Genomic DNA, 12,937 nt, shown 5'->3' with positions numbered 1-12,937 from the left:
CAAGGCCCATAGGGAAAATTACCAAAAAAATAGGGCGATTACATAAGCCTGTGCACCCTTCACTTATTCCCAGTTTGTTGGATTGAGAGCTTGCATTGTGTGGCTGTTTTAAGGACCCAGGTTTTGGAAGGGACCTTGACGAGGTACCTGGGCTTGTGCCATTTGGCCAGATGCGGTAATTAACACTTCCATTTTTGCTTTTAATCTTAGCTGAGTGCTTGTAAGTGAGTGCTGGACTTTCTCTGTGTGTTGTATTTTTTATTTTTTATTTTCCCTATGGGCCTTGCACCCAGGCCTGTCTGGAGTTAACTGCCTGTGACTCTGGAGACAGCACAGCTTCCTGTGAGTGCCAGTGAGCACCCAGGGCTGAGCTTGTTGCAAGGTCATGTGATGTGTATCCAGTCCAGTCTGAGTGCTGTCCCCTTCTGTATTTTGTATATATATATATATATATATATATATATATATATATATATATATATATATATATATATATATACACATGTGTATTTATGTGTATATATGTGTAGATAAGTATATATGTATATATACACATGTATATACAAATACACACACACACATATATATATATATATATATATATATATATATATAAAATTAAACAAGCAGGGAACCAGCACACTTTCAATTTCAGCTGCCGGGGTGCGCTTCAAAGCAATCACATAACAATAATACCAGAGAAGGCACTCTCCGTTTGCAAATTCCGTTTAATGGTAAACGTTTTCGGGGTCTCCCCCATCCTCAGACCGGTCTGAGGGGGGGGGGGGAGACCCCGAAAACGTTTACCATTAAACGGAATTTGCAAACGGAGAGTGCCTTCTCTGGTATTATTGTTATTGATATATATATATATATATACAGGGAGTGCAGAATTATTAGGCAAGTTGTATTTTTGAGGATTAATTTTATTATTGAACAACAACCATGTTCTCAATGAACCCAAAAAACTCATTAATATCAAAGATGAATATTTTTGGAAGTAGTTTTTAGTTTGTTTTTTGTTTTAGCTATTTTAGGGGGATATCTGTGTGTGCAGGTGACTATTACTGTGCATAATTATTAGGCAACTTAACAAAAAACAAATATATACCCATTTCAATTATTTATTTTTACCAGTGAAACCAATATAACATCTCAACATTCACAAATATACATTTCTGACATTCAAAAACAAAACAAAAACAAATCAGTGACCAATATAGCCACCTTTCTTTGCAAGGACACTCAAAAGCCTGCCATCCATGGATTCTGTCAGTGTTTTGATCTGTTCACCATCAACATTGCGTGCAGCAGCAACCACAGCCTCCCAGACACTGTTCAGAGAGGTGTACTGTTTTCCCTCCTTGTAAATCTCACATTTGATGATGGACCACAGGTTCTCAATGGGGTTCAGATCAGGTGAACAAGGAGACCATGTCATTAGATTTTCATCTTTTATACCCTTTCTTGCCAGCCACGCTGTGGAGTACTTGGACGCTTGTGATGGAGCATTGTCCTGCTTGAAAATCATGTTTTTCTTGAAGGATGCAGACTTCTTCCTGTACCACTGCTTGAAGAAGATGTCTTCCAGAAAGTGGCAGTAAGACTGGGAGTTGAGCTTGACTCCATCCTCAACCCGAAAAGGCCCCACAAGCTCATCTTTGATGATACCAGCCCAAACCATTACTCTACCTCCACCTTGCTGGCGTCTGAGTCGGACTTGAGCTCTCTGCCCTTTACCAATCCAGCCACGGGCCCATCCATCTGGCCCATCAAGACTCACTCTCATTTCATCAGTCCATAAAACCTTAGAAAATCAGTCTTGAGATATTTCTTGGCCCAGTCTTGACGTTTCAACTTGGGTGTCTTGTTCAGTGGTGGTCGTCTTTCAGCCTTTCTTACCTTGGCCATGTCTCTGAGTATTGTACACCTTGTGCTTTTGGGCACTCCAGTGATGTTGCAGCTCTGAAATATGGCCAAACTGGTGGCAAGTGGCATCTTGGCAGCTGCACACTTGACTTTTCTCAGTTCATGGGCAGTTATTTTGCGCCTTGGTTTTTCCACACGCTTCTTGCGACCCTGTTGACTATTTTGAATGAAACGCTTGATTGTTCGATGATCACGCTTCAGAAGCTTTGCAAATTTAAGAGTGCTGCATCCCTCTGCAAGATATCTCACTATTTTTGACTTTTCTGAGCCTGTCAAGTCCTTCTTTTGACCCATTTTGCCAAAGGAAAGGAAGTTGCCTAATAATTATGCACACCTGATATAGGGTGTTGATGTCATTAGACCACACCCCTTCTCATTACAGAGATGCACATCACCTAATATGCTTAATTGGTAGTAGGCTTTCGAGCCTATACAGCTTGGAGTAAGACAACATGCATAAAGAGGATGATGTGGTCAAAATACTCATTTATAATCTAAAACTATACAAATATGTCAGATGTTAAACAACACAATGTACAGGGTGACTAGAATAGAGTACAATACTCCCCTCTCAAATGACCGCTGCTCTCTAACAGTCTCTCCCAACCGGACTGTGAGTAGAAAGTGAATCGAATATATAGAGGCGCTGATCTTGAATCTCGTGTATATGGACGTACACACTGAAGAAAGAAAAACTTGGCTTGTGATTTGCAGAAGTTAACAACAAATTAATGTGCAGTATACTCACTCCGAAAAATTCAGAGTTCAGCTTCTTCGAAAGGTTTTTCTGTCTCAACTTTCCCAATTTCCACACTGTGTTTGTGTCTGTGGATAATGAAAATTGCACTGCAGGTAATTGAATCTTTTGCTTGATAAAAAGTGCAATATACTCACTCCGATAAATTTCGGAATCCGGCTCCTCAGAACGTATTATGTAGTTTGAAATTACTTCCAAAAAGGCAGCAAAAATACTTGTTGTGGTAAAAAACAAATATTTATTAAAACATAATAAAATGCTCTTATTTATCTTGGCTCTACGCGTTTCAACGACAGTGTCGTCTTTTTCAAGAGCAGTAAAAACAATTGGAAGTGCACTTCCAATTGTTTTTACTGCTCTTGAAAAAGACGACACTGTCGTTGAAACGCGTAGAGCCAAGATAAATAAGAGCATTTTATTATGTTTTAATAAATATTTGTTTTTTACCACAACAAGTATTTTTGCTGCCTTTTTGGAAGTAATTTCAAACTACATAATACGTTCTGAGGAGCCGGATTCCGAAATTTATCGGAGTGAGTATATTGCACTTTTTATCAAGCAAAAGATTCAATTACCTGCAGTGCAATTTTCATTATCCACAGACACAAACACAGTGTGGAAATTGGGAAAGTTGAGACAGAAAAACCTTTCGAAGAAGCTGAACTCTGAATTTTTCGGAGTGAGTATACTGCACATTAATTTGTTGTTAACTTCTGCAAATCACAAGCCAAGTTTTTTTTTCTTCAGTGTGTACGTCCATATACACGAGATTCAAGATCAGCGCCTCTATATATTCGATTCACAAAATACTCATTTGCCTAATAATTCTGCACTCCCTGTATATATATATATATATATATATATATATATATATATATATATATATATATACAGTGTATATATATATATATATATATATATATATATATAGTATATATACATGTTTGAGCCCTTTACAGTCCTTTAAACTTGAAAAATATTTTTTATTTAATTTTAATGTGTTATAATGTATTTTACTGTGTTTTGAATATAAATATTTTACATTCCAATTTTCTTCACTGTATATACCTATACCTGTATATATTCATATAGATAAATATGTATAGATATATATTTTACAAAAAAAATAATTTATAGAAATAAATATTTTAAATAGAAAATAAAAATTTGTCTATGGGGAGAAGAAGTTGCGATATCCGAAGTCTAGAAGTTACTGCGCATCAGATTTTGCTCTAACTTTTTACAATGGTTACTAAAACAATACTACATGTGTAAATAGTTTAATTGTCTTCCCCCTTTTATATATTTTAGAGTAAGTTCATGGACAATAACAATACGGTGGTTCTAACTGGTCGCCCTGGAAGTATTTGCAACGTGCTGACACTGGATGATGACAATGGGACTGTCGTTGTCTCTCACATTAGGGAAAATGACCCAGTTGCTAACATTTTAGGAGTAAAGGAAGGTAAATGACAATTGCATTTAAAGGGAATCTATTAAAGGGACAGTGTACTGTACATTTTTCTCCCCTTAATGTTTACCCAATGATCGATTTACTTGCTGGAGTGTTTTAACTTGGTTTCAAATAACTAATTTACCTTTATTTTGTCAGTTGAAATAGCTGGGTTTGCCTTTTGAATCTGCCACCTATGCAGAGAATGTTAATAGTTTAGTATTGGTTATAGAAAAGCTATGCAAACAAGATCCAACAGTATAAATTAAAGTGATATGTACCTAAACTATTCATTTTCAGGGCTTTTGTATACAGACCTACTTTGGTGTATTTCTACTACAATCGTACTACACCGAACATGTTTTTAAAATTGTGTTATTAATATAGAACTCATTTGGTACAGTGTTGTATTAGAACTAAACATGTACAGTACAGTGTGAACTAATAACATGTTAAAAAAGCTGTAAATTCTTAAAAACACATTACTCATAGGCAAAGTTTTAAAAAAATGCAGCTACTGTCTGCTATTGGATATTAATATCCTGTACACTAAATCTTGTTCCTAAAAATAAAAATAACGCAACAAAAACTAAAAACATGTTTATTAAATTAATACATTTAATTTAAATAAATTATATACTATTTTACAGTATAACATGTGCGTATAACACACTACATCAGAGCTTTCCAAACTTTTCATGTCGGTGACACACTTTTTAGACCTACGTCATTTCGCGACACAGTAATTTAGTTGCACTGGCAAACAGGAGGTTAAACTAACTTGTTTTAAGAGATACGGACACATAAATGATATAATAACGAAATGCATTTACAAGTAACAATATGTAAGTATGTGCAAGAATTAAAAACATAATTTATGCTTACCTGATAAATTTATTTCTCTTGTAGTGTATCCAGTCCACGGATCATCCATTACTTATGGGATATTAACTCCTCCCCAACAGGAAGTGCAAGAGGATTCACCCAGCAGAGCTGCTATATAGCTCCTCCCCTAACTGCCATTACCAGTCATTCGACCGAAAACATGCAGAGAAAGGAAAACCATAGGGTACAGTGGTGACTGTAGTTTAATGGAAAAATTACCTGCCCTAAAGTGACAGGGCGGGCCGTGGACTGGATACACTACAAGAGAAATAAATTTATCAGGTAAGCATAAATTATGTTTTCTCTTGTTAAGTGTATCCAGTCCACGGATCATCCATTACTTATGGGATACCAATACCAAAGCTAAAGTACACGGATGACGGGAGGGACAGGCAGGCTCTTTATACGGAAGGAACCACTGCCTGAAGAACCTTTCTCCCAAAAACAGCCTCCGAAGAAGCAAAAGTGTCAAATCTGTAAAATTTGGAAAAAGTATGAAGAGAAGACCAAGTTGCAGCCTTGCAAATCTGTTCAACAGAAGCCTCATTCTTAAAGGCCCAAGTGGAAGCCACAGCTCTATTAGAATGTGCTGTAATTCTTTCAGGAGGCTGCTGTCCAGCAGTCTCATAGGCTAACCGTATTATGCTACGAAGCCAAAAGGAGAGAGAGGTAGCCGAAGCTTTTTGACCTCTCCTCTGACCAGAATAAACGACAAACAGGGAAGACGTTTGTCGAAAATCCTTAGTTGCCTGTAGATAAAATTTCAGGGCACGGACTACATCTAGATTGTGTAGCAGACGTTCCTTTTTCGAAGAAGGATTAGGACACAAAGATGTAACCACAATCTCTTGATTGATATTCCTGTTAGTGACCACCTTAGGTAGGAACCCAGGTTTAGTACGCAGAACTACCTTGTCTGAATGAAAAATCAGATAAGGAGAATCACAATGTAAGGCAGATAACTCAGAGACTCTTCGAGCCGAGGAAATCGCCATTAAAAACAGAACTTTCCAAGATAACAACTTGATATCAATGGAATGAAGGGGTTCAAACGGAACCCCCTGTAAAACATTAAGAACTAAGTTCAAACTCCATGGTGGAGCAACAGTTTTAAACACAGGCTTGATCCTAGCTAAAGCCTGACAAAAAACTTGAACGTCCGGAACTTCTGACAGACGTTTGTGTAAAAGAATGGACAGAGCTGAAATCTGTCCCTTTAAGGAACTAGCGGATAAACCCTTTTCTAAACCTTCTTGTAGAAAAGACAATATCCTCGGAATCCTAACCTTACTCCATGAGTAACTCTTGGATTCGCACCAATATAAGTATTTGCGCCATATCTTATGGTAAATCTTTCTGGTAACAGGCTTCCTAGCCTGTATTAAGGTATCAATAACTGACTCAGAAAAACCACGTTTTGATAAAATCAAGCGTTCAATTTCCAAGCAGTCAGCTTCAGAGAAATTAGATTTTGATGTTTGAAGGGACCCTGGATCAGAAGGTCCTGTTTCAGAGGTAGCGACCAAGGTGGACAGGATGACATGTCCACTAGATCTGCATACCAAGTCCTGCGTGGCCATGCAGGCGTTATTAGAATCACTGATGCTCTCTCCTGTTTGATTCTGGCAATCAATCGAGGAAGCATCGGGAAGGGTGGAAACACATAAGCCATCCCGAAGGTCCAAGGTGCTGTCAAAGCATCTATCAGAACCGCTCCCGGATCCCTGGATCTGGACCCGTAACGAGGAAGCTTGGCGTTCTGTCGAGACGCCATGAGATCTATCTCTGGTTTGCCCCAACGTCGAAGTATTTGGGCAAAGACCTCCGGATGAAGTTCCCACTCCCCCGGATGAAAAGTCTGACGACTTAAGAAATCCGCCTCCCAGTTCTCCACTCCCGGGATGTGGATTGCTGACAGGTGGCAAGAGTGAGACTCTGCCCAGCGAATTATCTTTGATACTTCCATCATTGCTAGGGAGCTTCTTGTCCCTCCCTGATGGTTGATGTAAGCTACAGTCGTGATGTTGTCCGACTGAAACCTGATGAACCCCCGAGTTGTTAACTGGGGCCAAGCCAGAAGGGCATTGAGAACTGCTCTCAATTCCAGAATGTTTATTGGTAGGAGACTCTCCTCCTGATTCCATTGTCCCTGAGCCTTCAGAGAATTCCAGACAGCACCCCAACCTAGTAGGCGGGCGTCTGTTGTTAAAATTGTCCAGTCAGGCCTGCTGAATGGCATCCCCCTGGACAGATGTGGCCGAGAAAGCCACCATAGAAGAGAATTTCTGGTCTCTTGATCCAGATTCAGAGTAGGGGACAAGTCTGAGTAATCCCCATTCCACTGACTTAGCATGCACAATTGCAGCGGTCTGAGATGTAGACGTGCAAAGGGTACTATGTCCATTGCTGCTACCATTAAGCCGATCACCTCCATGCATTGAGCTACTGACGGGTGTTGAATGGAATGAAGGACACGGCATGCATTTTGAAGCTTTGTTAACCTGTCTTCTGTCAGGTAAATCTTCATTTCTACAGAATCTATAAGAGTCCCCAAGAAGGGAACTCTTGTGAGTGGAAAGAGAGAACTCTTCTTTTCGTTCACCTTCCATCCATGCGACCTTAGAAATACCAGTACTAACTCTGTATGAGACTTGGCAGTTTGAAAGCTTGAAGCTTGTATCAGAATGTCGTCTAGGTACGGAGCTACCGCAATTCCTCGCGGTCTTAGTACCGCCCGAAGAGCACACAGAACCTTTGTGAAGATTCTCGGAGCCGTAGCCAATCCGAATGGAAGAGCTACAAACTGGTAATGCCTGTCTAGAAAGGCAAACCTTAGATACCGGTAATGATCTTTGTGAATCGGTATGTGAAGGTAAGCATCCTTTAAATCCACTGTGGTCATGTACTGACCCTTTTGGATCATGGGTAAAATTGTCCGAATAGTTTCCATTTTGAACGGTGGAACTCTTAGGAATTTGTTTAGGATCTTTAAATCCAAGATTGGCCTGAAAGTTCCCTCTTTTTTGGGAACCACAGATTTGAGTAAAACCCTTGTCCTTGTTCCGACCGCGGAACCGGATGGATCACTCCCATTAATAAAAGATCTTGTACTCAGCGTAGAAACGCCTCTTTCTTTATTTGGTTTGTTGACAACCTTGACAGATGAAATCTCCCTCTTGGGGGAGAGAATTTGAAGTCTAGAAGGTATCCCTGAGATATGATCTCTAACGCCCAGGGATCCTGGACATCTCTTGCCCAAGCCTGGGCGAAGAGAGAAAGTCTGCCCCCCACTAGATCCGTTCCCGGATCGGGGGCCCTCGATTCATGCTGTCTTAGGGGCAGCAGCAGGTTTCCTGGCCTGCTTGCCCTTGTTCCAGGACTGGTTAGGTCTCCAGCCTTGTCTGTAGCGAGCAACAGCTCCTTCCTGTTTTGGTGCAGAGGAAGTTGATGCTGCTCCTGCTTTGAAATTACGAAAGGAATGAAAATTAGACTGTCTAGCCTTAGGTTTGGCTCTGTCTTGAGGCAGGGCATGGCCTTTACCTCCTGTAATGTCAGCGATAATTTCTTTCAACCCGGGCCCGAATAAGGTCTGCCCTTTGAAAGGTATATTAAGCAATTTAGATTTAGAAGTAACATCAGCTGACCAGGATTTTAGCCACAGTGCTCTGCGTGCCTGAATGGCGAATCCGGAATTCATAGCCGTAAGTTTAGTTAAATGTACTACGGCATCTGAAATAAATGAGTTAGCTAACTTAAGGGCTTTAAGCTTGTGTGTAATCTCATCTAATGGAGCTGATTCAAGTGTCTCTTCCAGAGACTCAAACCAAAATGCTGCTGCAGCCGTGACAGGCGCAATGCATGCAAGAGGTTGCAATATAAAACCTTGTTGAACAAACATTTTCTTAAGGTAACCCTCTAACTTTTTATCCATTGGATCTGAAAAGGCACAGCTATCCTCCACCGGGATAGTGGTACGCTTAGCTAAAGTAGAAACTGCTCCCTCCACCTTAGGGACCGTTTGCCATAAGTCCCGTGTGGTGGCGTCTATTGGAAACATCTTTCTAAATATCGGAGGGGGTGAGAACGGCACACCGGGTCTATCCCACTCCTTAGTAACAATTTCAGTAAGTCTCTTAGGTATAGGAAAAACGTCAGTACTCGCCGGTACCGCAAAATATTTATCCAACCTACACATTTTCTCTGGTATTGCAACTGTGTTACAATCATTCAGAGCCGCTATCACCTCCCCTAGTAATACACGGAGGTTTTCCAGCTTAAATTTAAAATTTGAAATATCTGAATCCAGTTTGTTTGGATCAGAACCGTCACCCGCAGAATGAAGCTCTCCGTCCTCATGTTCTGCAAATTGTGACGCAGTGTCTGACATGGCCCTAATATTATCAGCGCACTCTGTTCTCACCCCAGAGTGATCACGCTTACCTCTTAGTTCTGGTAATTTAGCCAAAACTTCAGTCATAACAGTAGCCATATCCTGTAATGTGATTTGTAATGGCCGCCCAGATGTACTCGGCGCTACAATATCACGCACCTCCCGAGCGGGAGATGCAGGTACTGACACGTGAGGCGAGTTAGTCGGCATAACTCTCCCCTCGTTGTTTGGTGAAATATGTTCAATTTGTACAGATTGACTTTTATTTAAAGTAGCATCAATACAGTTAGTACATACATTTCTATTGGGCTCCACTTTGGCTTTAGCACATATAGCACAGATATCTTCCTCTGAATCAGACATGTTTAACACAGTAGCAAATAAACTAGCAACTTGGAAATACTTTTCAAGTAATTTACTACAATATGAAAACGTACTGTGCCTATAAGAAGCACAGAAAAAGTTATGACAGTTGAAAATTAATAAACTGAAAAGTTATAGCATCAAATCTTTGTAAAAAACACAATTTTAGCAAAGGATTGCTCCCATTAGCAAAGGATAACTAACCCTGATAGCAGAAAAAAAAAAAAAAATACAGAAATAAACGTTTTTTTTTATCACAGTCAACTACAATCTCACAGCTCTGCTGTGAGTGATTATCTCCCTCAAAACAAGTTTTGAAGACCCCTGAGTTCTGTAGAGATGAACCGGATCATGCAGGGAAGACAATAAACTTCTGACTGAATTTTTTGATGCGTAGCAAAAGCACCAAAAAAGGTCCCTCCCCCTCACACATAACAGTGGGAGAGATCAGTAAACTGTCATAAATTAAATAAAACGACTGCCAAGTGGAAAAAAATAGTGCCCAAAACATTTTTTCACCCAGTACCTCAGAAAATTAAACGATTTTACATGCCAGCAAAAAACGTTTAACATTAATAAATTGAGTGTTATTAAAAAGCCTGTTGCTAGTCCCTGCAAATTAGGCTAAAGTTTTATGCATACAGTATAATTCCAGTGAAGTGCCATTCCCCAGAATACTGAAGTGTAAAATATACATACATGACAGCCTGATACCAGTTGCTGCTACTGCATTTAAGGCTGAGTTTACATTATATCGGTATGGCAGAATTTTCTCATCAATTCCATTGTCAGAAAATAATAAGCTGCTACATACCTCTTTGCAGATTAATCTGCCCGCTGTCCCCTGATCTGAAGTTTACCTCTCCTCAGATGGCCGAGAAACAGCAATATGATCTTAACTACTCCGGCTAAAATCATAGAAAAACTCAGGTAGATTCTTCTTCAAATTCTACCAGAGAAGGAATAACACACTCCGGTGCTATTATAAAATAACAAACTTTTGATTGAAGGTATGAAACTAAGTATAATCACCACAGTCCTCTCACACATCCTATCTATTCGTTGGTTGCAAGAGAATGACTGGTAATGGCAGTTAGGGGAGGAGCTATATAGCAGCTCTGCTGGGTGAATCCTCTTGCACTTCCTGTTGGGGAGGAGTTAATATCCCATAAGTAATGGATGATCCGTGGACTGGATACACTTAACAAGAGAAAAATAGTTTAACAACACCAATAGCTACTTACTATTTTAATGGGATGTATGAGGTTGACGGGATGAACACAGTTTATGAATATTTGGTGGAATATTAGACACTCGCATTTTTAAGCTTCCCCTTCCTATCCATATATCAAGAGCAGGAACAGCAATGCACTACTGGGAGCTAGTTGCAAAAAAACCCCACTGACTTCAGCTCAGCGTTTAAGCTGCCGCCCTTAGAGCTCGGTGACTGCTGTCCCACTCACTGACTACACATGCAGTCACAAATTAAATTTAAAAAAAATTGTGCTGAAGCAGGGACACACCTACACACTGCTGCCGACACACTAGTGTGTCCCGACACACAGTTTGGAAAGCACTGCACTACATACATATGTATAACACCACCACCCTCCCACCCCCAGATCGTATAGGTTTTTATTAAGGTTTTTTGTTTTGTTTTTACATTTACTAAATGCGCGGTATATGTTGCGTAAACACGCCCCACCCCCATGCCGAGATCTGAATTGTATTCGCATTGTAGGCAGATTGTTAAATAGGGAGCGACCCCTATTGTTTTCTATAGAAGGCACATTGCTACTCCTTTGAACAGCTTGAGTCACTTTTTTATAACATTTCACTGGTGGATAGATTGACTACCGATATTAAAATAAGAATTTCTCATGGATCTGCCAATCCTTTGAAAGTCGGGTCCTTAAAAGGACAGTATACATTATTTTCATAGAACTGCATGTAATAGACACTACTATAAAGAATAAGATGCACAGATACTGATATAAAAATCCAGTATAAAACTGTTTAAAAACTTACTTAGAAGCTCTTAGTTTAGCTCTGCTGAAAAGGTAGCTGGAAAGCCCACTGCAAGTGGGAAATAAAACCCTCTCCCCTCCCCCTTCTTTTGCATATGAAAAGACCCTTTACATAAATAGGAGCAAGCTGAAGAAGGTAGCTGACGGTATTCTCATAAAACTTTGGGGCTTGGTTAGGAGTCTGAAAATCAGAGCAATGTTATTTAAATATAAGCAAAACTATATATTTTTTTTTTTAAAAAAAACAACTTTATAGGCTATATAAATAGATCATCTACAAAACATTTATGCAAAGAAAAAATGAGTGTATAATGTCCCTTTAATATTTAGCATTGAGGTCATTTTTTTGCCACCCCTAAATCTAGACCCACCTCTGAACAGATACTATTATTAGGTATTAAGAGGCAGCTTTTATAACCATATTTTTTTAACAGTAGAAACATAACCAAATACTGTATGCTAAATATTATTTAACTTTATTAGCTGTTTTACGTTATTACATAGTTAGTAGGAGATCAAATTATGTTAAAAATATTAAAAGGTTTATGCTTTATGTTTCATTTGGTTTTCATTTATTTATGAGTGGTATATCGATTTGGGATTTTTGTTTAGGATTTTTAATAACATTTGTATTTTTTTTACATATTAGTTGATCTGTTGTTTATTATTGTATTTTTCTTGCTATTTATAGCAGTGCTACAGATATGTTTTTGTTAATAGTTTTTATTTTCTTAGCAGATTAGTCAATAGAATTTGAGTAGTTTTTTTTTTTTAAAAAAAGGAACTATTATCTATTTTTGTTGTATATACTGAAACTGTTATAGAATAAAATTGTATTTTCTTTTAACTGTAAATAATATATACATCATCTGTTACATTCATATTTAATCATATGTACGTATTAAATATTTTACTTTGCAAACCCTTTATTAAATATGGAAATCTTTGCAGGCGATGAACTACTTGGAGCCACTATCTTCTTTGACAATTTGCACAAGTCTGAGGTTCTTAATATTTTAAAAGCAACAGAACCCTACAAAGCAGGTCTTCAACTCCATACTAAAAATGAACCCATGTTGCATCAAGTAAGCTCTTACCCAGTGAAGAATGACAATGTGGTAAGTGTTATAACA

At 38.8% G+C, this 12,937-nt stretch overlaps 1 protein-coding gene across 1 annotated transcript in view; it reads left to right on the top strand.

The window, feature by feature from the left end:
* Positions 1 to 12,937, top strand: part of LOC128657546 (neuroblast differentiation-associated protein AHNAK-like) — a 71,454-nt gene that overhangs the window by 52,461 nt on the left and 6,056 nt on the right. The window contains exons 3-4 of the mRNA XM_053711920.1: positions 3,998 to 4,151; positions 12,756 to 12,922. Coding sequence (XP_053567895.1) covers positions 3,998 to 4,151; positions 12,756 to 12,922 — 321 coding nt within the window. The remainder of the gene's footprint in view (positions 1 to 3,997; positions 4,152 to 12,755; positions 12,923 to 12,937) is intronic.

The sequence above is a fragment of the Bombina bombina genome, chromosome 4 (genome assembly GCF_027579735.1).
Source record: "Bombina bombina isolate aBomBom1 chromosome 4, aBomBom1.pri, whole genome shotgun sequence".
Lineage (NCBI taxonomy): Eukaryota > Metazoa > Chordata > Amphibia > Anura > Bombinatoridae > Bombina > Bombina bombina.
Note: the sequence above shows the minus strand (reverse complement) of the source record. Positions and strands in the feature narration are given on the sequence as shown.